The 23,046-nt window shown below is 43.2% G+C and overlaps 1 protein-coding gene across 2 annotated transcripts in view; it reads left to right on the top strand.

Moving 5' to 3' along the window:
- The window catches only part of ABCB1 (ATP binding cassette subfamily B member 1), a 114,912-nt gene that overhangs the window by 65,051 nt on the left and 26,815 nt on the right, over positions 1 to 23,046 (top strand). For both annotated transcript variants that reach the window (XM_065883533.1, XM_065883534.1), the window contains 12 exons: positions 1,911 to 2,082; positions 3,135 to 3,248; positions 3,383 to 3,493; positions 3,890 to 4,015; positions 4,120 to 4,323; positions 5,014 to 5,184; positions 7,703 to 7,864; positions 8,908 to 9,084; positions 9,601 to 9,747; positions 12,227 to 12,334; positions 16,017 to 16,094; positions 19,611 to 19,694. In XM_065883533.1, coding sequence (XP_065739605.1) covers positions 1,911 to 2,082; positions 3,135 to 3,248; positions 3,383 to 3,493; positions 3,890 to 4,015; positions 4,120 to 4,323; positions 5,014 to 5,184; positions 7,703 to 7,864; positions 8,908 to 9,084; positions 9,601 to 9,747; positions 12,227 to 12,334; positions 16,017 to 16,094; positions 19,611 to 19,694 — 1,654 coding nt within the window. The remainder of the gene's footprint in view (positions 1 to 1,910; positions 2,083 to 3,134; positions 3,249 to 3,382; positions 3,494 to 3,889; positions 4,016 to 4,119; positions 4,324 to 5,013; positions 5,185 to 7,702; positions 7,865 to 8,907; positions 9,085 to 9,600; positions 9,748 to 12,226; positions 12,335 to 16,016; positions 16,095 to 19,610; positions 19,695 to 23,046) is intronic.

Genomic DNA, 23,046 nt, shown 5'->3' with positions numbered 1-23,046 from the left:
TAGTCTTGGTAAGCAAGAACTGAATTAAAGGAAATAACAGGGTGTGACTCATAGCATTAAAGTTACTTAAATGTCATCATGTATAATTTATGCCTAGTAATACTTTCACATCAAATCACTTCAAAAAGTGGGAGGGATATATATCAACCATTGAAATGCATTTCTCAAAAATAATTTTTTGGTCAAAGATTATAACTGGCAAGTTTGGGACTTACATTTTTGGCGGGAGAAACTCTAATAATATATTACCATTTTATCACCATGAAGTTCTGTTTAAATTTGCTCTTTAAGCAGTAGTCATGTAATTTTCATTTGGCCATGCTTTGGTAACTGGTTATTGGTGAAGTAGTTTTTAAAAGGCATGAAGGCAAGAAAGAAGGCATGCTCATATCTGAGCAAGGCTTGACCTTTGCTTCTACATTCTAACGAATGGGACAGATGCTCCAAAACATAAATATAATACTGCATAATATTTACATAGTCACGTGTTTATGGATCAGAGACCTCAAAATGTACACTCTGTATGGAAATAAATCCTTTCATGTCAACAATTGTGAGCTCCTGTTCCTGCAAGGAGTTGTGATTGAGAGGCTAAGGACAGATTTAAGGCTCAATTATAATCTGTCCTATTTCTCTAAGAATTTTACCGTGATTCTGTATTTGCAAAGATCCTTCTTTTTCTTTAAATTAGGGCCCCATTTGCTTATCTCCACATCTCTCTTCTTAAGGAAAGCAGTCTGCCATGTTCCTTTCAAATGAAGGTAAAGTTACAGAGGCCATCTCCTTTACTTACCTTGAATATCAGAAATTAACCGGTTTCCCAGGGTGTAAAAAGTACTTGAATTGCCGTTTGGGAGTAAGTGTTAAGTGATTAGAAAGAGAGAGAAATATCTGTCAGTGGACTCTAACATTGCTTTGGTTTTTGTTTGCTTCCTTGCTTTTGCCCTCTTTTGTGTATTTCCCTGTATATGCTGTAAGAATTATTAACAGGTGTTCTCCAAGTTTGGCTAATGTAGTGCAGATTTTTGTGCTGTGAACAGATTACAGGGTTATAGTACTGAGATCTTGATTTGCTCCATCCTTGAGGCAGCCAGAAGGCCTTGGGTGGCCCAAGCCACCAGGGAGAGCCCCTCCCTCCAGTAGTGAGTAGCCATGACAGGACCAACGTCGGAAGCATTGACAGAGAGGATGGGTAGTAGGCAACGTATAGAAAGGCTGAGGAAGGGGACACTGATACATAGTGATGGATTATTATATACTTTAAGCCAAATAATTTTTTCAGGTCAGTGATTTTTAAAATAAACATCTGTGGAAGTAAGATAAACTAGACAGTTTATTTACATGTAAAAAGTCTTAGATGGCAATTCAGAGCTCTTAAAATGCTCTCACACATGTATTTTCTCATTTGGTTCTTCCGGCAGACCCAGGGGGAAGCAGGGCAGGGAGCAGACTTGATATTCAGAGGTTTAAAGGACTCACCTATATTGAGCACTTTCTAGCATTTTATCTTCATTTTATTAGTACATTTAAAACACATGCAGATTTTCAAGGGAAAACGCAGGTGTTTTCATAGCTTCTGTTTTGTCTTATGTATGAAACGATTCAAGTTCTGGAAGTTCGCTAAGTATTACTTCATTTATTTCACTATTGCTAAAGTCAGAGAAGGTGCTTTTTAGAACATCCCTCGACAAATTACTTAATTTCCATAAGGCCTCAGTTTCGTCTTCTACAAGAAGGGATTAACATAATACTAACATCAGAGGATCAGTGTGTGGACAAAAGGAGAAAATACATGTGAAACACCTCCCCCAGGCCGTGGCACATCCTGTGTACGCAATAACCATCATGCTGTATTGACCCATTTCATAAGATTTATAGGTATGTGTGCTAATTTTTGTTACTTCTCCCAGGTACAACAAAAATTTGGAAGAAGCTAAAAGAATTGGAATAAAGAAAGCTATTACAGCCAACATTTCTATAGGTGCTGCTTTCCTGTTGATCTATGCATCATATGCTCTGGCATTCTGGTATGGGACCTCCTTAGTCCTGTCAGAAGAATATTCTGTTGGACAAGTACTCACTGTAAGTGATGTTATATTAAGAGATGACTCACTATTAAAATGCCAGTGAAATTTCGTAGTGTTGGTTTGACTGTTGGAGAATATATTTTCGAAGAATTATTAAATAATGCAAAGAATAGCGAGCAAGAGACTGGGATTTGATATCAGGCCATCTTGGTTCAAATTCCGGCTCTGCCACTTAGTAGCTGTATGATTCGCTTCAGCCACGTAGACTTTTCAAGACTCTCTTACCTCTTCTGCAACATGGAAATGACAGGAATAAGGTGCCATATGTTTTAGTGTTGTTGTGAAGGACTAACCGAGAACGTGAGTAGAGAATCACAGAGCAAAATTCCTTCTGTGTAAGTTGTTGGGTAATATAACTACTGTGTGATCTAGAAAGAAACGAATAGTGACATTAGTTCCCTTTAACCCCTGAAGGAAAACGGTATCAAGTCTACCAATAAGAAACGGATTTGGGCAAAATGAAAAAAAAACAAACAAAAATAAACGGTTCATCAGACCTCAAAGAGTATACAATCTGGTGGAGGGCAGACAGACTCCATCTGTTAAAGAATGTGTGCTTTATACTTCACAAAATACTTTCATATGTACCATTTCACTTGATACAAGAACACTAAGGTTGCCCGGTAGGGAAAATAGATAGAATCTTGCCTGTTTTTGCAAATAAAGAAATTGAAGCCCAGAGATCTAGGAGAATCACCTGAAGACATAGAGCCAGTCAGTGCTCAATCCAGGATTCAGACTTTGGGCTTCTGACTCTCATAATAGGGTTTGTTTCCACTGTACCCTACTGATGACCTGAACCAAAATTCTTGGCCATAGAAGACATATAAAAATATTCTAGTCATACAGAATTTATTGTTTCACTGAGCCGGTAAGACTAATTCAGCCTTCTAAACTGTAAAGTACTTCAACTTTAAAAATATTTTTAACAGCCAGTATTGATAGGTTGCCTTTGCCATTTAAAAATTTAATTAGCGATGTTAGAAGAAGTATGAAAAAATGTACTAAACACTAAGTAACTTGATGTTTTTCCTTCACATTCCTCAGGTCTTCTTTTCCGTATTAATTGGGGCTTTTAGTGTTGGACAGGCATCTCCAAGCATTGAGGCATTTGCAAATGCAAGAGGAGCAGCTTATGAAATCTTTAAGATCATTGATAACGTAAGTCTGGGCTGGCCATTTATCTATCTGTCGAAAAAAGTCGATTTTCTTTATCACTTTATTCAACTCTCTGCAGATGTCACTAAAAGTAGTTATTGTAACCTAGTCATCTTCTGAAATTTTATTCTGTTTAGAAACCAAGCATCGACAGCTATTCGAAGAACGGGCGCAAACCCGATAATATTAAGGGAAATCTGGAATTCAGAAATGTTCACTTCAATTACCCATCTCGAAACGAAGTTAAGGTACAGTGATAAATGATTAATCAGTGATTCAACAATGTATTGGATGAAGTGTGTCTGATACTTCCCTTTAGAGATTGTTTTAAAAAAATGTATGTTTAAACGTAGTTTTTTTGTTTTTTTTTTTTGCGGTACATGGGCCTCTCACTGTTGTGGCCTCTCCCGTTGCGGAGCAAGGCTCCGGACACGCAGGCCCAGCAGCCATGGCTCATGGGCCCAGCCGCTCCGCGGCCTGTGGGATCTTCGCGGACCGGGGCACGAGCCCGTGTCCGCTGCATCGGCAGGCGGACTCTCAACCACTGCGCCACCAGGGAAGCCCTTAAACCTAGTTTTGAATTGAGTTCATAGTCTCAAAATCTGTGTATTGCCTTTAAGTTTATTTCTCATTCATCGTGATAGATCTTGAAGGGCCTCAACTTGAAGGTAGAGAGCGGGCAGACGGTGGCACTGGTTGGAAACAGCGGCTGTGGGAAAAGCACGACGGTCCAGCTGATACAGAGGCTCTATGACCCCACGGAGGGCGTGGTGAGATGACTTGCTGAACTAGGTGCTGCGGCACTGAGTTACCTTTGCAGATTATATGTCGCAAGTCTGCAGTGTGTGAATATCACACCTACTTTTTATTTCAGATCAGTATTGACGGACAGGACATCAGGACCATCAATGTAAGGTATCTGCGGGAAATTATCGGTGTGGTGAGTCAGGAACCTGTTTTGTTTGCTACCACCATAGCCGAGAACATTCGCTACGGCCGTGAAAATGTAACCATGGATGAGATTGAGAAAGCTGTGAAGGAAGCCAGCGCCTATGACTTCATCATGAAACTGCCTAATGTAAGTCCTTCTCGATCTTTGTCATGCTAGAGGGTTATAAAATGCTGGCCTGATGCATAGGAAGTTAGGAAATGACTATAAACTGGAGGAGCCTCCTAAGAAGGGAAATCAAGATGACTTCAGATTTTAAAGCTCTAGCAGCATCAACTAGTGGTAGACATACATATTTTTTTTAATTAGGGTTGGTTATTACTAAGTTTAAGGAACTGGACCATACTGCCTGTGAGGCTTGGGTTGTTTATGGGATTGCTTCCCATCTTTTTTTTTTTTTTTAATAAATTTATTTATTTTTTGGCTGCGTTGGGTCTTCGTTGCTGTGTGCAGGCTTTCTCTAGCTGTGGCGAGCGGGGGCTACTCTTTGTTGCAGTGTGCGGGCTTCTCATCATGGTGGTTTCTCTTTGTTGTGGAGCACAGGCTCTTGGCATGTGGGCTGCAGTAGTTGTGGCACGCGGGCTCAGTAGTTGTGGCTTGCGGGCTCTAGAGCGCCGGCTCAGTAGTTGTGGCACACAGGCTTAGTTGCTCCGTGGCATGAGGGATCTTCCCGGACCAGGGCTCGACCCCGGGTTTCCTGCATTGGCAGGTGGATTCTTAACCATTGCGCCACCAGGGAAGTCCCTGCTTGCCACCTTATAATCTGAGCTGAGATAGCTTATTCTGTTGCTTAATGCTCCTGTGGTTTCTGTGTTGTAGAAATTTGACACCCTGGTTGGAGAGAGAGGGGCCCAGCTGAGTGGTGGACAGAAGCAGAGAATCGCCATCGCTCGGGCTCTGGTTCGCAACCCCAAGATCCTGCTGCTGGATGAGGCCACCTCAGCGCTGGACACTGAGAGTGAAGCGGTGGTTCAGGTGGCCCTGGATAAGGTGGGTGAACCTCATTTCAAACCTAGCTGATTTATAAGCACAAGAACATTCCATTGTTAATTCTTAATGTTTAAAAAAAAAATCTCTTCTAAAGTGATTCTTAAAGCTATTAAAACCATCAAGCCTCTTTGCGTCTGTTTGTTTAACTTCTATTTCTCTGGTATTTTTTAGGTAGCGATGAATAAGCTTTCACTGAAAGATACTTGCAAATTTTTTTTTTTTCCTTTATTTTTGGCTACATTGGGTCTTTATTGCTGTGCATGGGCTTTCTCTAGTTGCAGCGAGTGGGGGCTACTCTTTGTTGTGGTGCGTGGGCTTCTCATTGCGGTGGCTTCTCCTGATGCAGAGCACGGGCTCTAGGTGTGTGGGTTTCAGTAGTTGTGGCATGCGGGCTCAGTAGTTGTGGCACACAGGCTTAGTTACTCTGTGGCATGTGGGATCTTCCCGGACCAGGGCTCGAACCCTTGTCCCCTGTGTTGGCAGGTGGATTCTTATTGTGATCTTGAAAACTTATTAGCCTTAGCGATGACCCTGTTATTTAGGTTCTGTGAGTTTTTGTCAACAAGAGGAAGGTTTACAGTTTCCAAGATGTTAGATGCCTCTTGAAGACTCTGTAGGAAATGAGAAACCTCTTATCTTCAGGAAAGTGCCGGAGAGCTGCCGATGTTGGAAAACCTGAGCCATGAAATGTCCTTGACCATCAACAGAGTTTGACCTTCCAGCAGTTCTCGAGTCTGTGTGACTCATTCACCAGTTTGGACTTGAGTGCTCGTGCTGTGCCAGGCACTGTGCTTGGTCTCTGGTGTATGATGGTAACCAGGCCAGCTCTGTGAGGACAAGAAACGGGGAAACCTTTTAACCCATAAATGCTCCGAGTTGAAGTGTCCCAGTAGAATTCAAAGATGAACTCACAGGCTTCCCTGGTGGCGCAGTGGTTGAGAATCTGCCTGCCGATGGAGAGAACACGGGTTCGTGCCCCGGTTTGGGAAGATCCCACATGCCGCGGAGCGGCTGGGCCCATGAGCCATGGCCGCTGAGCCTGCGCATCCGGAGCCTGTGCTCCGCAACGGGAGAGGCCACAACAGTGAGAGGCCCGCGTACCGCAAAAAAAAAAAAAAAAAAAGATGAACTCATATTTGCTCCAGTTCCTATTCTGTATAATAACAGAACAACGCTGTTTCTCTAAACATCCTGTCAGAGTGTGTAATAGATTGTTGAGAGAAGAAAAAGCAGGTCACTAAAACTTCTGTGAACCAAAATAGAAAGAGATGGGATTGTGGCTGCGTTTTCCCCCTTCACTTTGCTTATCTATAATGTCACATCTGTATTTTCTTATAATTCTACCATGGCACTGTGTATTAAATTATAAATAAAATGAATTTAGAAAGGTTGCATTTAAAAATACCTTTTCTTTAGCCTGCACATTTTGGGGGGGAATACCACATCTCCGACTTTTGAAAACATCCATGGAGCTGATCCGTTGTCTTCTCTACTGTCTAGTTGCTACCACCTACAGAGTATTTTTCTGACATGTATTTATTTTTTCTTCTCAGTTTTTCACTTCTCTTTTTCATACTGATCCTGATACCTTTTTTTTTGTTAGCTTGTTTTGAGAATTTTGTTGCTAGTTCCTGGAGAGAAATATAGAGTAACAAACATTATAAGCACTGGGAGTTACAAAGGTTAAAGAAATCTCAGGCGACTTCTAGTTCTCTGGCTCTGTTCCATATGAAAATAAAAATGAGATTGGGCGTTTAAACATTTACATAGCTCTTCAGTTTTTCCATAATGCTTCTCCCTAGGAATAAGAATCATTTATTAAGCATTTACTGTGTACATCACAGTGCTTCCTGTGCATTGTTGTATTTAGTTATCACAACTACTCTAAAAATTAGCACTATATTAATATCCCCATTTTATATCTGAATAAGTTGAGCCTCACACAGGTTAAAAGATTTGTATAAAATCCTGGAATTCATAAATGGCAGAACTAAGATTTGAGTTCAGATCAATGTAACACTGAAGTCTGTACTTTGTTGCTTCACATTTATTATTTGTCTTGATCATCCAAATGTCCTGTGAGATAGGACATGATGATTCCCAGGACTGATGCTAGCTCGTATGCACCAGTATAGCAACTGGCCTGTACCTGCTCTGATTGACCAATTCTTGGGCTGTAGGGTGTTTTACTTTATATAAGCCCCTGATTATTACTATAAACAGGCTACGAGAGGTTGAGTAAAATACTTAGAGGCTTACATAATATTAACATGAGACTATCATATTTGTGTTTATAGTTATAATAGAACATTATTTTATTTTTATTATTTTTAAATTTTTTTTTAGAACATCATTTTAAACCACTAACTGTACATTTACTGAAGGCAGAGACTGTCTTATATAGCTTACACAGTTTTGCAATGTCCAAGGCATTGGTGGTCAGCAAATATAACTTGAATTAATGAATTTTTCCAGATAGTTGTTCATGTATTCCAAAACCAAATTTTTCTCTCTTTAGGCCAGAGAAGGCCGGACCACCATTGTGATCGCACATCGTTTGTCCACAGTTCGTAATGCTGATGTCATTGCTGGTCTTGATGATGGAGTCACTGTGGAGAAAGGCAGTCATGATGAACTCATGAAGGAGAAAGGCATTTACTTCAAACTTGTCACAATGCAGGTATAGTCTAACTCTAGCATTTTCCTAAAGCACAATATGTTAGGCATAAGCTGATTTTGCTGTGTTCAGTGCTATAAATAAATGTTACCGTTGATTATCTTGAGAAGAGGGAAAAAATACTTGGGTGGGATTCAGGATCCGACCAGTGTTTTTTTAGAGGTTTTTTCTTTCTCTTGAAAGGAGGGAAAATAAAGAAGGATAATTAGAAAAAAGTAAAGTTAAAAAAGGCTTAAAAGTGAGCTATCCACTCAAGTAGCCACTAGCCACATGTGGTTATTGAGCACTTCAGCGGTGGTTAATCTGAATTGAAGTGTTTGTAAGCTGAAAATGCATACCAGAGTCCAAAGACTTAGACTTAGTCTACCAGAAAAAAAGCAGGATATCTCAAAAAGTCTTTACACTGATTACATGTTGATCTAATACCTTGGATACATTAGGTTAGATAAAATATACAATTAAAATTGATTTTAGGGTTTCCCTGGTGGCACAGTGGTTGAGAGTCTGCCTGCCGATGCAGGGGACGTGGGTTCGTGTCCTGGTCCGGGAAGATCCCACATGCCGCGGAGCGGCTGGGCCCGTGAGCCATGGCTGCTGAGCCTGCGCATCCGGAGCCTGTGCTCTGCAACAGGAGAGGCCACAGCAGTGAGAGGCCCACGTACCGCAAAAAAAAAAAAAAAAATGATTTTACCTCTCTTACTTTTTTTAGCATGGCTACTGAAAAAAATTGTGGCTCACAATATGGTTTGCACCATATTTCTGTTGATAACACCGGTCCAAAGCAAATATGACTGAGCCAAAAACACCCACAAAAAGTATATGACTAGATACATGGAATGGATGCCATGTTGTTTCAGCATATTTTATGGGAATACTCATTTAGTTTTTAATTTTCAAATATAATCACACCAGAAAATAGCAGTGTAACTTTATCCTTTTCCTATACAGACTTAAATTGCCGTTTCCTTGATATTTGCTGTTAAGCGATTAGTTTTTGTTGGTTAACTGAGCCTAACCAGCTTATTCATATTTCTTATTTATTTTAGACAAAAGGAAATGAAATTGAATTAGAAAATGCAGCTGGTGGATCCGAAAGTGAAATTGATGTCTTGGACATGTCCCCCAAAGATTTAGGATCCAGTCTAATAAGAAGAAAATCAACTCGCAAGAGTATCCATGGACCACAAAGCCAAAACAGAAAGCTTAGTACAGAAGAGACTTTGGTACGGAGGAGGCTGCGGACTTATGTCTTCACCAGTGGGCTAAGGCTGGGATACGAGTGGGAACAAGAAATGGTTATCCAGAATCCTCCTGTCCTATCCCCTAACCTGTTCCACAAATCCAAATCTCAACATTTTAGACTCAAGTTGGAATTTATAGGACAAGAATTTTAGAATTAGAATTTATAATGTAAAGAGAGAGATTACAGTGGGTCTTCAAATACAAACATTTTTGTTCTTTCATCCTTACTTATAAATATACTTGTCACGTTCCAACTGTCAGGTCAGACTTAAATGTTTATGGAATCATTTATTTTTAAGAAATAAAGGAACGATATAACAGAATCTGTCAGCACTTTTTTTTTTTAAAGGTAAATAGCCATCAGTTGATAAGGAAGTAAGAAAAAGATATATTCATTTAAAAATTTTTGTGCATACAAAAGAACTGTACATCAATTAAATCAGTTAAGTATCAGTTCTTTTCCTGATGAGTTTGTTGTATTATTTTGTGTTCTCCAGGATGAAAATGTACCTCCAGTTTCTTTTTGGAGGATTCTGAAGCTGAACATAACTGAATGGCCTTATTTTGTGGTTGGTATATTTTGTGCCATTATAAATGGAGGTCTGCAACCAGCATTTTCAGTAATATTTTCAAAGATTGTAGGGGTAAGTGTTTATGTCCATTTTGGAGATTTACTTGTGAGTCCTGACTAAAGAATGAACTGTTTGTGTTTGTAACTTTATATAGAAACCACAAAAACATGCAGCTCACCTTCATATGACACTAAGCAGCTTGTAGATGTAGGAATAGAAGTCTTGTTTGTGATAGGAAAACTAATTTTTCAAAGCTTCCTTGGTCGTGGCATTTGCTTTCTATCCTAGGGCCCTGGGAACGAGATCCCTGAAAAATAGTCCATGAAACTGACTAGGTGACTGTCCCCTACCTGCCGTCATTGGACTCTGAGTCCAATGGAACTGTCCTATCACCAGGGTGGGAAGAGACTTCCTTGTATGTTCATCACACTGGCTCAAGACAGAGCTGCTCTCTGACTCATGTGCTTGTCAGGACGTAAGCAGGCTGAGCGCTGGGCCTCTGTGAGATGTCCATCCCATGTGTTAAGGTGAAACAAATGGGACGGCTTCCAAAAGATGGAGGCTGACAGATGCCGGTTGCACCTGCTTTTCATTTTGGCATTTTCAACAAAGAAGTTACAATCCAGGCAGGAGTGCCCTCTGTTAATGGCAGATGTTCAGACAAGCTGAGGACACCTTTGCCATAACTGCTAGAAACATTGTAGAGAAAGAGATGGATCACTACACAAAATATAGACCAAACGCTAACTTTTGATTATATTAAAAGATACATAAATATGCCGGTCCACGGTTGGCGTTCACATGTTTGATGTAGTCCTTCAAGGAATATCTTCATTGTCTGCTTTGTGCCACGTACTGTTCTACGTGCTGAAAAAGTACCAGGAAAGAGAGGAAGTGTCTGATTCCATGGAGCATATGTTCTAGGCCAGGGGTTAGCAAACTTTGTCTATAAACGCTAAGAGAGTAGATACTTTAGGCTGTGCAGGCCAGATGGTCTGCTTTGCAAATGCTCAACCTTGCCATTGTAGTGCGCAAGTAACCATTCAGAAGCAAAGGAACATGGTTTTGTTTCATAGCCACCATAGATTGGCTGGGGCCAGTCCCTGTTCTAATATTTGTCTTGCAGGCACAGAGGTAGACAGTGGCATCATCAGGGGAAAAAAAGGAATTGGATTAGTTAGGAATAGGTTTGGCTGTGTATAACAAAAACTTACAAATTTTCTGTTTTCCTCATTCCTTGTGTGACAACAGACCTGGAAACAGGTGGTCCAAGGCAGACATCTTAGCTCCTAGATATTGGGTAGGGAAAAAGCTCTCTGCCTCATTGAAGGTTTGTAACACAGAATTTAGGATTGTGGGCTCTGAGTTAGATTGCTTGGGGGTATAGCCTTGGGTCATCACTTGGTGGCTGTGTTACCTTGAACAAGTTAATTAACTTCTCTGTGCTTCAGTTTCCCTCTATGTAAAATGGTGATGATAAGAAACCTCAGGAGGTGGTTGTGAGGGTAAAGGATAGTATACATGAGTTTAGAATAACACCTGGCACAGAGTAAGAGCTCACTGATTGTTAGGTCTTTTTTTTTTTTTTTTTTTTTTTTCTGTACGCGGGCCTCTCACTGTTGTGGCCTCTCCCGTTGCGGAGCACAGGCTCCGGACGCGCAGGCTCAGCGTCCATGGCTCACGGGCCCAGCTGCTCCGCGGCAGGTGGGATCTTCCTGGACCGGGGCTCGAACCCGAGTCCCCTGCATCGGCAGGCGGACTCTCAACCACTGCGCCACCAGGGGAGCCCAGGTCTTATTTTTGTTGGAATGACTAATCAAGAAAAATTAACTTCTTCCAAAAAGCTTTTTTTTTTTTTTTCCTTTATAAGGGATAAAGTTGTCTGGGTTGGCTTAGGAATATGGCTCTCACAAGACTGATTTTGGCCCACTGTGAAGGGAGGTGATTTTCTTTCCCTGTGGCATGGTTATTCTCTGTTCTTGAAGCCCAGGGCATCCTGTAAGCTCTTCTAACCCAGGTCTCCACATGTGGTTCTAGGTGAGCTGGCTGCAGTTGCCCACTGGCTATCTAACTGGCCATCCTACAGAGGCTGGCTCAAGGAACCTCCTTTCTTTGGAGAGGCCTGGGCTGAATGAATGAGCACCTTTCCTGGGTTCACTGAAACCACATCAGCAGATGTGTCTCCAGACACCTTGGGACAGTTCGAAATGTCCAACTTGTAAAACAACAGATCGACACACAGTGTAGTTTCCTGTCAAAGGAAGCAGAGAGTATTTGTTCCCAATTCTGCTGTGGTGGGTGTGGCGCCCCCTTGTGGCACTCTTACTCCAAGAAGTAGTATGAGCAGAAAAAGAGCTGGATAGACTGATGAATGACGGGCCCACTCTTGGTCCCCAGGGAAGGCAGAATATGTCCCCCTTTAGGGAAGCCAGCCTGACCTCCACATACTAAGGCTCCCTTGACCCCGAATACTCTGCTAGATGCAAAATGGGTCAGACTTTGAATGATTTCTTCAGTGGTACTGAAAACGCTTTAAATATTTTCTTGACAGGTTTTTACCAGAGATGACGATCCTGAAACCAAACGACAGAATAGTAACTTGTTTTCACTCTTGTTTCTAATCCTTGGAATTATTTCTTTTATTACGTTTTTCCTTCAGGTAAGTGTCTACATTTTCACTTTGAGAAATGTACCATTGTTCGACGGGGGGAATTTATTAAACATCTGTGTAATAACTGGCTTTTTAGTGGAATTGCTCCTCTAGTTGCTGGGCTGTTAGCAGCCACTTGCTCTGACATTTTTAAAACAAAGATGTTTTGCTTCCTCTGGCTCCCTTGCTTCCTTCCTTCCCACCTTCTCCTCCCCCAACTGGAAATGTTAATGAAGTCAGAGGGAGCAGAGAGTATTTGATCTAATCTGGTGATTGGAAATGAAAGCTGGTGTTGCCTTAAAAAGATGCACAGTGTGAGAGTTGCGAGTTAAGTTTTTTTTGGCTGCGTTGGGTCATTGTTGCTGCACGCGGGCTTTCTCTAGTTGCGTCGAGCGGGGGCTACTCTTCGTTGCGGTGCGCGGGCTTCTCATTGTGGTGGCTTCTCTTGCTGTGGAGCACGGGCTCTAGGTGCTTGGGCTTCAGTAGTTGTGGCACGCACGCTCAGTAGTTGGGGCTCACGGGCTCTAGAGTGCAGGCTCAGTAGTCGGGGCGCACAGGCTTAGTTGCTCCGTGGCATGTGGCATCTTCCCGGACCAGGGCTCGAACCCGTGTCCCCTGCATTGGCAGGCAGATTCTTAACCATTGCACCACCATGGAAGTCCCATGTGTTAAGTTTTATTTGGGGCAAGTTGAGGACTGCAGCCAGGGAGACAGCATCTCAGATAGCTTGGAGAAACTGCTCCTAGGAGGGAGAGGGGAAGGTCTATATATATATATGATTTTGGTGAAGGGGGAGTACATTGCAATCAAGCACATATTTTTTTGCAGGTTTCTGCTAGTCACGAGGAGCAGTTGTCACCATGAAGGATTTTAGTGCTTTTCTAGGTATGAGGAGATACACGAAATGGGCTCATAAAATTGGCTCCTGAAAATATCTATCTGAAGAACAGTTCTGCCAGTTTTTCCCAGAGCACAGAGTGCCTCCTTACTGCTCTCCACCCTGAGCTCCTTTCAGGGGGTGTTGAAGGTCAGCAGCTGCAGCAGCTCATGATTTAATCCTTGTAGAGGTAGATGGCAAGTGCCAATTTGTTGCTGACACTAGGCTCTAAAAAATGGGATTTAGGGGAGCTTTGGACATATGTTTGGATATAAGTACTGCTTGTCAGTTTAAATACTTAAATGTCTTCCAGTGTTCTAAAAGCAACAACAAAACCCAGAACCACATAAGCCAGTTACACTGATTTAAAAAATGTTTGAAGAGTTTATCATTTATCTTTTGCTAAAGGAGAAGGAACACTTTTAATGATGGAAAAATGTCAGTCTTCAAACAAAAACTGTAGGAAACATTTGTAAAGAGTCAGGTTTTACAAGTTGCAAATCATTTGGCTGAGGTGAAATTGCAAGGAATCAAGTGCTCTAAAAAGCTCAGCATGGTAAGACAGTGTGGGCTTTGGTGTTAGGCTAGGGTCAAGTATGAGTTACTCCAGTTGCTAATTTTGTGTCCTTGGGCAAGTAAGTAACTTAAACTGTGTAAGCCTCAGTTTCCTCATCTGTAAAATGGGGATAATGGTAGCTGATGCTTGATGATTAAAAGAGATGATAAGACTAAGTTCCTAGGTCTGTGTGAGGCAGTTGCAAACACAATCACTTATTAAATGAATGAATGATTAGTCACATGTAATTTTTTAAGATAGATCTCTCAATAGGTCTCTTTATTTTACATGGTGTAAGCATGTATTCCTATTTTGAACAGACAGAACACTTTTCTGGACATGATAGGAGGTCCAAAGCTCTGGACTCTTGTTACTGAGTACTTGAAGTCTCTTTGGGGAATTTGATCATACTGGAATAAATGTGATCTCTAATTGTATGTGAGATTGCCTTACCAACTATTAATGCCATAGGACTTGGGAGAAGGTGGAGATTGCTGAGGGTGTAGTTGGTTAAGAAATTTGGAGGGAGGTAGGCTTTGAACTGGAGATTTGAATTGGTGAAGCAAAGGCAGTTCAAGTGGTACCTTTGTAACATAATGATGCTCAGAGAAACTGGAGCCTGGTTTGCTTGGCAAACCGAGGTGAAAACAAAAGGCTCTGAATCCCAGGACCTCAGACGTGCAGAGGTGGCCCAGTGCCTAATGGTGATGTTAGAATGCCAACTCCTCATTTAGAAATGCAAGGAAGGAGCTGACTGTGGGGTTCAATCCCAGGCTCTGGGTTCTCATTCTGGTTAAGATTCTTTTAGACGAAGATTCAGATTCCGACTCTGCCGCCTTAGAACTGTAGCCTCCGGCAATTTACCAGCCTCTCTAAACCTCCATTTCTTCTGTAAAGTGGTGATTATAGGTTTGTCCTGAGGACTTACAATGTTTGTGAAGTACTTAATGAAAGTTCTCAACAAGATAGCAACAGTAACATTCCTGTAGTGGGCAAGATAGTTCAGATTTCATTCGGTCTAATAGCAGAAACCTTCGTCTGGTCATTTCCAAGTAAAGCTAATCATTTTGATAACTTCGGGCGTCAACTCAGTTAATCCAGGGTTTCTCCCTCTCCCCCTTCTCCCTGGATTGGTGTCTATTTTCGCAGAAGGATTAGGCAGCATCACAGCACTGGGCAGAGGGTGGTGGTCTGTGCACCTCCCCTGCCCCCCTGCCTCATGTTGGTGACCCGAGGGGCTGGTGGCCTTCCGTTACATGGTCCAACCTGTCTTCCTTGGTCAGGAGCACGTGGAAGAGTGTTCTTTGCACGTGTTTCTTCCCTCGCTCTCCGTAATGTCCAACACACTAGGCTGTTATTAGGGCTTCTCCTCTTCTGATACACCATCCAGCCATTTCCGCTCTGCTTTCTGCAGACCATTGTGTGGCAAGCCTCATCCGTAAACCGCCACCCCCCAGCGCTCCAGGTAGAAATGGGAGCAATGCTTCCTTCTGGTCCTGTATCCCCAAACTCACTGGGATGAGGGTCTGTCCTCGTTCCTCCCCAGACAGGGCCCAGCATGGCCATACAATCACATCTTACTTTCTTCTTTCCCCAAACTCTCTTCTTTCCTCCCAGACACAGATTTTATCCTTGGGGAAACGGGAAGGGCAGTGCAGAAAATTCTCTCTCAGTAAGTCTTCCTTTCCAACTATTTTGCTGCTAGACTTTGGCTTTTTCTTTTTTTTTAACTTGGAAACTAAGAATTTGATATCTTTGTTGTCTGTATCTTTTATGGCCGGGGTGGCTGTATATTCTTGTCTTCCCAGGTTGCACCTCGGGTCCTGGTGTACTTATGATATATCCCCCCTTCTCACGCTCAAAAATGTTCTGGTTTGGATGATACGTAATATAAACCCCCGGTTTAGAGTGCCTTCTGCCTTGGGAACAACTCCCCAGCTTCCTGAGTGACAGACCCTGTTTCATGGGGAGAAATAAGCGGGAGGGGGAACGGGGGACAGAGAAACCACGTCCTAATAAATCCCCAACGGGCCCACCTGGGGAGCGGCAGTGTTGATTTCAGCTGTCCCGGCTCTGCCAGCAGTGCGGCTACCCGCCATAGTACACTGCCACCGAAAGAGAGCCACGCCTTGAAATCGGGCTTTCTGACTTTGTCTGGTGTCCTGCTTTAGCGGTGACACCAAGTCCCCCTCCTGTTGTGTCATCAGCGGCTGGGTCTCTGACAAGTCTTTTCCCTTGGGGCATGTTACTCTTCACAGGGCTACACGTTTGGCAAGGCCGGAGAGATCCTCACCAAGCGACTCCGATACATGGTTTTCAGATCCATGCTGAGACAGGTATGTCTGTTGAGGGCTGTGCCTGGGATATGCAAAACGCCCCGCTGTGCCATGTTGCGGGGAAGCAGTGGGGCGCCGTCTGGTCATTCAGAGCTCCTGTATTGATCTTCCCTCAGTCGCATATCAGAGATGCTGCTGAACCGCCCACCAGGTCAGGCTCAGAGCCCTGCCCTGGGAGGTCTCCTCTGGGTGGGCGCAAGGGCGGGGGGTCCCCGCGAGACAAATGGGAGTCTCCAGGGCAGATTCACCTCCAGCCTCTGTCTCAGCAGCTGTAGGCAGAGTAGGTGGAAGCGATCTTCCATGCTTCTCATCCCTTTCCTCTCTTTCTTTCCGTCTTTCCCCTGGGAAACCCAGGATACTTGTGTTTCTTCCCACCAGGAAATGCCTCCTGTACCGTTTCTTTCCACAGATCAGAAGTCATCCCCATGGCCCATTCCCTGCTGCTCAGTTTCTTCACTGGGGCTAGCTAGACTGGTAGATTAATTCCAGCTGCAGTGTTGCTAGCTGATAATGATTTAATGGAATGTCTCTCACACTTAACACCTTCAGAACCCTAACGACAGACAGATGTGAATGTTTTTCTGGGGAAAGGGGGAAGGGGATTCTGGACATGCAACCCAGAGCAGCCCAGTTCAAAGGGGAAAGTTTCTTTAACAATCATGCAAATTTTGTCTGTGACTTTGTAACTTTCCATTTTAAACTCACTAATACTATGATGCTCCATCTGGATGCCCCGGATATGCTGGGCGTACTTGAACCCTGGCTGAGGAACACCACTTGGCTGTGTTGATTTCTCGATGACATTCACATTTTCGCAGCTGTCTTTCGTTCTTCAGTCCTTTCCTACTCCTACCCCTGCCACTTAAAAAGAAGACATATTTATGGGGATTGCTAGCTTGTGACTGACAGAGCCAGGACTGAATCCATCGAGTGAAAGAGCACTGTTTGGTCGAGGGCCCTGTGTTAGAATTTTCGGTCAAACCATATTTGTAAGTGACATTTGATTTAGACTCAAGACTTTGGTCCAGGGCTAAATGCCCCATTGCCCCTACAGCCCCCAGGTCAACTCCTAGGTCCATTATTCTTTGGAAGCTGAGCTGATGATTTGTGTAATGCCCTCTCCATACATTATTAAGTCCAGCCATCATGCATTAAGGGCCTTCTGCTGACAAGGCATAATACTAGGTATTGTAAGGCCTTCACATCAGAATGGTACCTAGTACACGGAAGTTACATTTCAGTGGGGGAGGCACTTAAGCACTGAACAATTTTTAAAAGCAAACGGATACATACTATAAGATATTATAATGCTGTGGTTATTTCCTTCATTATTTTTGGGGAAAATGATAGATACTGCTTTAATTGCAAATCACCCATTGAGGTAACTTCTTAGGACCATAGTTATTCTTGTAACAGACATAAACTGGTACTTCAAACTCACAGTCTTTTGAGTATTTTTGTATTGAAAAGTGTAAGTGGTTTTCCAAAGAAAATCCTATTTTATATTGAATGCTAAATTTTTTTTTTTTTTTTTTTGCGGTACGCGGGCCTCTCACTGTTGTGGCCTCTCCTGTTGCGGAGCACAGGCTCCGGACGCGCAGGCTCAGCGGCCATGGCTCACGGGCCCAGCCGCTCTGCGGCATGTGGGATCCTCCCGGACCGGGGCACGAACTGGCGTGCCCTGCATCGGCAGGCGGACTCTCAACCACTGCGCCACCAGGGAAGCCCTGAATGCTAAATTTTAATCTAGATTTCTTTTGTCGATTTTTTTTTTTAAACCCAATTGGTTTATTCTGCCCTGAACCACAGTTATCTGTTTATTTGACTTCTCTGTGTGAATGTCTATTAAGCATTCCATACCTAATATTTCCAAAATTGAACTTCTGACTCTCCCCTCCCCACAAGGCTTGCTCCTTTCCTGGTCCTCCCCCATATCAGTAAATGGCACCTCCGTTCTACCCGTTGTGCAGGCTAATGACCTTGGAGTCGTCCTCGACTCTAGTTTGTTTAATATTACAACAGCCTCCTAATTGGTCCTGCTGCCTCCATCCTTATCCCAGTCCAGTGGGTTCATCGCCCGAGAGCCAGAATCATTCTTCTAAGATAAAAAGTCAAATCACATCCCTCTGCCCCATACCTGCTGAAAGCTACCCATATTGGTGAGGGTAAAATCTGGACTCTTTTTTTTTTTTTAATGTTCATTTATTTATTTGCTGTATCAGGTATTAGTTGCGGTGCACGGGCGCTAGAGTACCCAGGCCCATTAGTTGCAGCACAGGCTTAGTTGTCCTGCAGCATGTGGGATCTCAGTTCCCTGACCAGGGATCGAACTGGCATCCCCTGCATTGCAAGACCGATTCTTAACCACTGGACCACCAGGGAAGTCCCTGGACTCTTTATTTTCTTTTTTACTGTCCGTGCCGTGTAGCTTATGGGATCTTAGTTCCCTGACCAGGGATTGAATCCGGGCCCTTCGCAGTGAAAGTGTGGAGTCCTAACCACTGGACTGCTAGGGAAGTCCCCAAATCTGGAATCTTCACAGTTACCTATAAGGTCACACACGATGTGGTCCCCACTACCTCTCAGACCTCATCTCCTGTAGTTTCGCCCCCTCTCCCATACACAGTCTACTCTATACCCATTGGTTCATTGCATGCGGGTATGAGAGGAGTGGGAGAGCCCAGTGAGAACAGAAGTCTGTCCAGAGGAAGAGCTGGCTTTACACATTCCCACAGAGGTGCTTTTAAGACTGGTGGCAGGGCTTCCCTGGTGGCGCAGTGGTTGAGAGTCCGCCTGCCGATGCAGGGGACACGGGTTTGTGCCCCGGTCCGGGAAGATCTCACATGCCGTGGAGCGGCTGGGCCCGTGGGCCATGGCCGCTGAGCCTGCGCATCCGGAGCCTGTGCTCCACAACGGGAGAGGCCGCAGCAGTGAGAGGCCCGCGTACCGCAAAAAACAAACAAACAAAAAAAGACTGGTGGCAGCCCTTACAGCTTTCTTGCTTGTATGTGAACAGATCAAATATGCCTTTTCCTCGGGGCCTTTGCACATGCTCTCTCTTCCTTGTCTCAGATATTCTCATCCTTCTCTTCATTCAAGTCTCTGCTCAAACGTCACCTGAGAGAGGACTTCTCTCTCCCCTTCCCAATCTATAAAATAGTGCCTTTCCTCACTTTTTTTTCCTTCCTACCCCAGTCTGTTTTTCTTCCTATCATTTATTATCACCTGGCATGGTATATTTTTATCTGTGGTTTCCATCACTAGAATCTGGGCTTCATGAAATCAGCGACTTTGTCTTTCTTGTTCACTGTTGAATAGATCCAACACTTAAAAATTATGTTTGGAACAAAGTAGACACTCAAAAAGTTGATTTGACAAATGAAATGGTCTATTTATGACTTTGTCTCTTAAGTCCCTTTCTTGTCTATTCAGTATCAAATCCTGACTGCTTAATGTAGGAGGATAAGTGATAAATAAACCTGACCCTGTCACTGCCCATCATTTTCTGTATCACAGGATGTGAGCTGGTTTGACGACCCTAAAAACACCACAGGAGCCTTGACGACCAGGCTTGCCAGTGATGCTGCTCAAGTTCAAGGGGTACTGACTGCCTCCTTTCTGCTGTGATTATCCTAATGGGCCATTTTGAATTTCAGCGTGAAATTAATTTTCTCCCTACAGTTAATTCTCATCATTAAGAAAATGTTCAAACTTTAACCTATGCAATATATCAAGTGCCTTATGGCAAAAAATGTTAACTCTTTAAATATCATGTACTGTATAGTGTATAGATAGCTTGTAAGCTTTGTTTTGTTATTTGCCATCTTATTTGTGCTATTAACAAAATACATGTGGAAGGGTAATTATTTAGAAAAGGAAGTGTTTATCATCATATCATGAAGGTTCAGTCTGCGTTAATGCTTTGCTAATCCCCAGAAAATTATAATAGCTACTGAAAAAAAGAATGTGTGTAGTTGCTGTAAGAAAGTTAAGGGGCACTAAAGTTCAGAGGGGAGCAAAGAAAATCTTAAAAACGTTGAAAGAACAGATGAATGGATAAAGCAGATGTGGCACATATATACAATGGAATATTACTCAACCATTAAAAGGAACAAAATTGAGTTATTTGTAGTGAGGTGGATGGACCTAGAGTCTGCCATACAGATTTGAAATAAGTCAGAAAGAGAAAATCAAATTCCATATGCTAACGCATATATATGAAATTTAAAAAAGCGGTACTGATGAACCTAGTGGCAGGGCAGGCATAAAGACGCAGACGTAGAGAACGGACTTGAGGGCCTGGGGGTTGGGGAGGGGGAACGGTAAGCTGGGACGAAGTGAGAGAGTGGCATGGACATATATACACTACCAAATGTAAAATAGATAGCTAGTGGGAAGCAGCCGCATAGCACAGGGAGATCAGCTCGGTGCTTTGTGACCACCTAGAGGGGTGGGATAGGGAGGGTGGGAGGAAGACGCAAGAGGGAGGGGATATGGGGATATATGTATATGTATAGCTGATTCAGTTTGTTGTACAGCAGGAACTAACACAACATTGCAAAGCATTTATACTCCAATAAAGATGTGAAAAAAAAAAAGATTGAAAGAGATGCAAAGAGCATGAAAAAATTGAAACAAAGGTAGAAGGAACAACTTGCTCAGACTATAAAACTTAAAGTCTGCTACTATGTGAATCTCTTTAAGGGATATAACCAGAAACTGTTGAACCAGCAGATTTTGATTTGTGGATAAAGTGACAACTTATCCTTTAACTACAACTGTTTATGACAAAAATCTACAGGATGATGTGGAATTTGGGGGGAAAAAAGCATGTGATCTCTGCCATGTCTTTCCCTCCCTTGAACCTTAGCAATCTTTAGCTTTTAATCTTTCTGTAAGAGTACTATGATTACATTTCTTATAACTAATATATGGGGCTTCTGTAAAAATAAATTAGGTTATGAATGTGGAAGCAGATACAGTTATAAAATCTCAATATAAACCGTGAGCATTGTTGCTTTAATACTTAAAGCAAACAAATCAACAGAAATTGAGGTTTAGCTCAAGCTGTGCAGAATCTAACAGAACAGAACGTACACTGCCTGAAATAACTTGGAACTTCCTAAAAGAGACAACAGCCATGGCCTTCCTGAGCCCTTATGGGATGTCAGATTGTCATAAGAGCTGTGGAAGAAAATGGCAGCAGGATATGGTGGTAGGGGCTTGCTGGTTGTCAGGGAAGGAAGGCCGCAATCTCGATGATGCGGCAACATATTCAAGAGGCATGAAGGAGGGAAAGATGCCGGCCCTATAGATGTCTAGGGTGGCACATTCTGAAGGATCAGCAAGTGCAAAGGCCCTGAGGTTGGAGCGTTTATTTCTACAACTGTTCCCCAAACAGCAAGGAGGATAGTGTGGCTGGAATAAAATGAGTGAAAGGGAAAGTCATTTAAGACTTGAGATCAGCATCATATCTGAAATTATATGAGAAACCATTGTAGGGTTTTGAATATAGGAGGGACATGATCTGAAAGTTTGTGGGTTTTTTTTGCGGTACGCGGGCCTCTCACTGTTGTGGCCTCTCCTGTTGCGGAGCACAGGCTCTGGACGCACAGGTTCAGCGGCCATGGCTCACGGGCCCAGCCGCTCCGCGGCATGTGGGATCTTCCCGGACCGGGGCACGAACCCGTGTCCCCTGCATCGGCAGGTGGACTCTCAACCACTGCGCCACCAGGGAAGCCCCATGATCTGAAATTTTTAAAGGCTGCTGTGTGAATAGGCTGAAGGGGTCAGGGAGAGGCAGGGAGTCTATTGCAATCATCCAGGGGGAGGGAAGATAGTGTTTTAGACTAGGAGAGTCATAGTGAAAGTGATAACAAGAAATCAGATTCTGGATATAGTTTGAAGGTACAGCCAACGGAATTTGTTGGCCAGCTGAATGTGGTATGAGATATTAGAGAAAAGGGATTTAAATATGACTCCACAATTTTGGACCTGCACAACTGAAGAAATGGAGTTGCTTTTTAATGAAACTGGGAAGCCCGTTGAGAGAGTTGTGTCTGGGACGTGTTGAGTTTGAGATGCCCACAGTAGACATCCAAGCGGAGATGTCCAGACAGCAGATGGATTTGCAAGTCTGGAGGTTAGCAGAGAAGTCTGGTCTGGAAAAACACATCTGGAGATTTTTCAGCACATGAATAGCGTTTAAAGCCATGAGGGAGGACGAGATAGCCAAGGAAGCGTGGGAGGATAGAGAAGATGGCAAGGTCTGGGCCCTGAGCTCAGGGCTATGAGATGACCCAGCAAAGAAGAGCAAGCATAAGTGGCCAGTGAGGGAGAAGGGCAGTGTCCAAGAACAACATGAAGAGAGCATTTTAAGGAGGGAGCAGTCTAGGATCTCAAATACTGCTGATAAGCTTGTAAGACGAGCAAACATTGTACAACACTGTATCCACCCAGAGGTGCTTATGGTTCGAACAAGAACTGTTTCAGGGGTGCAATGGGAGCAAAAGCCTGATGGGAATGGGATTACGTGAAAGATGGAAAGAAGGTTAGGGCACAGTTGGACAAATCATTACAGGATTTTCTGGTAAATGGGGCAGAGAAATGGGTTGGTAGGTGGAGGAGGATGTAAAGTATTACTCTTTTATTTTTTATTTAAATTAGCATAAGAATCAACAAGCTTGGGATTAATCCATTCGGCTAGCTCCCTGGGAGAGCCTTTCCTGGGGATGGTGATCACCGGGGACAAATTGTGTCCTGAAATTTCCTCAGTCATGAATTCCCTAGCTAAACTTTGCTGCCATAACTTTAGTATCCCTTTCACATAGACCTTGTCGTGTACGCTCATGTGGTTTCACCGACACACACGTCCCACATCCCATTTAGCACAGGGGGACACGTCCTGGAGGAAACACACTAATTCAGCCCCTTGCAGCCAAACCCTGAGTGG

The sequence above is a fragment of the Phocoena phocoena genome, chromosome 9 (genome assembly GCF_963924675.1).
Source record: "Phocoena phocoena chromosome 9, mPhoPho1.1, whole genome shotgun sequence".
Lineage (NCBI taxonomy): Eukaryota > Metazoa > Chordata > Mammalia > Artiodactyla > Phocoenidae > Phocoena > Phocoena phocoena.
Note: the sequence above shows the minus strand (reverse complement) of the source record. Positions and strands in the feature narration are given on the sequence as shown.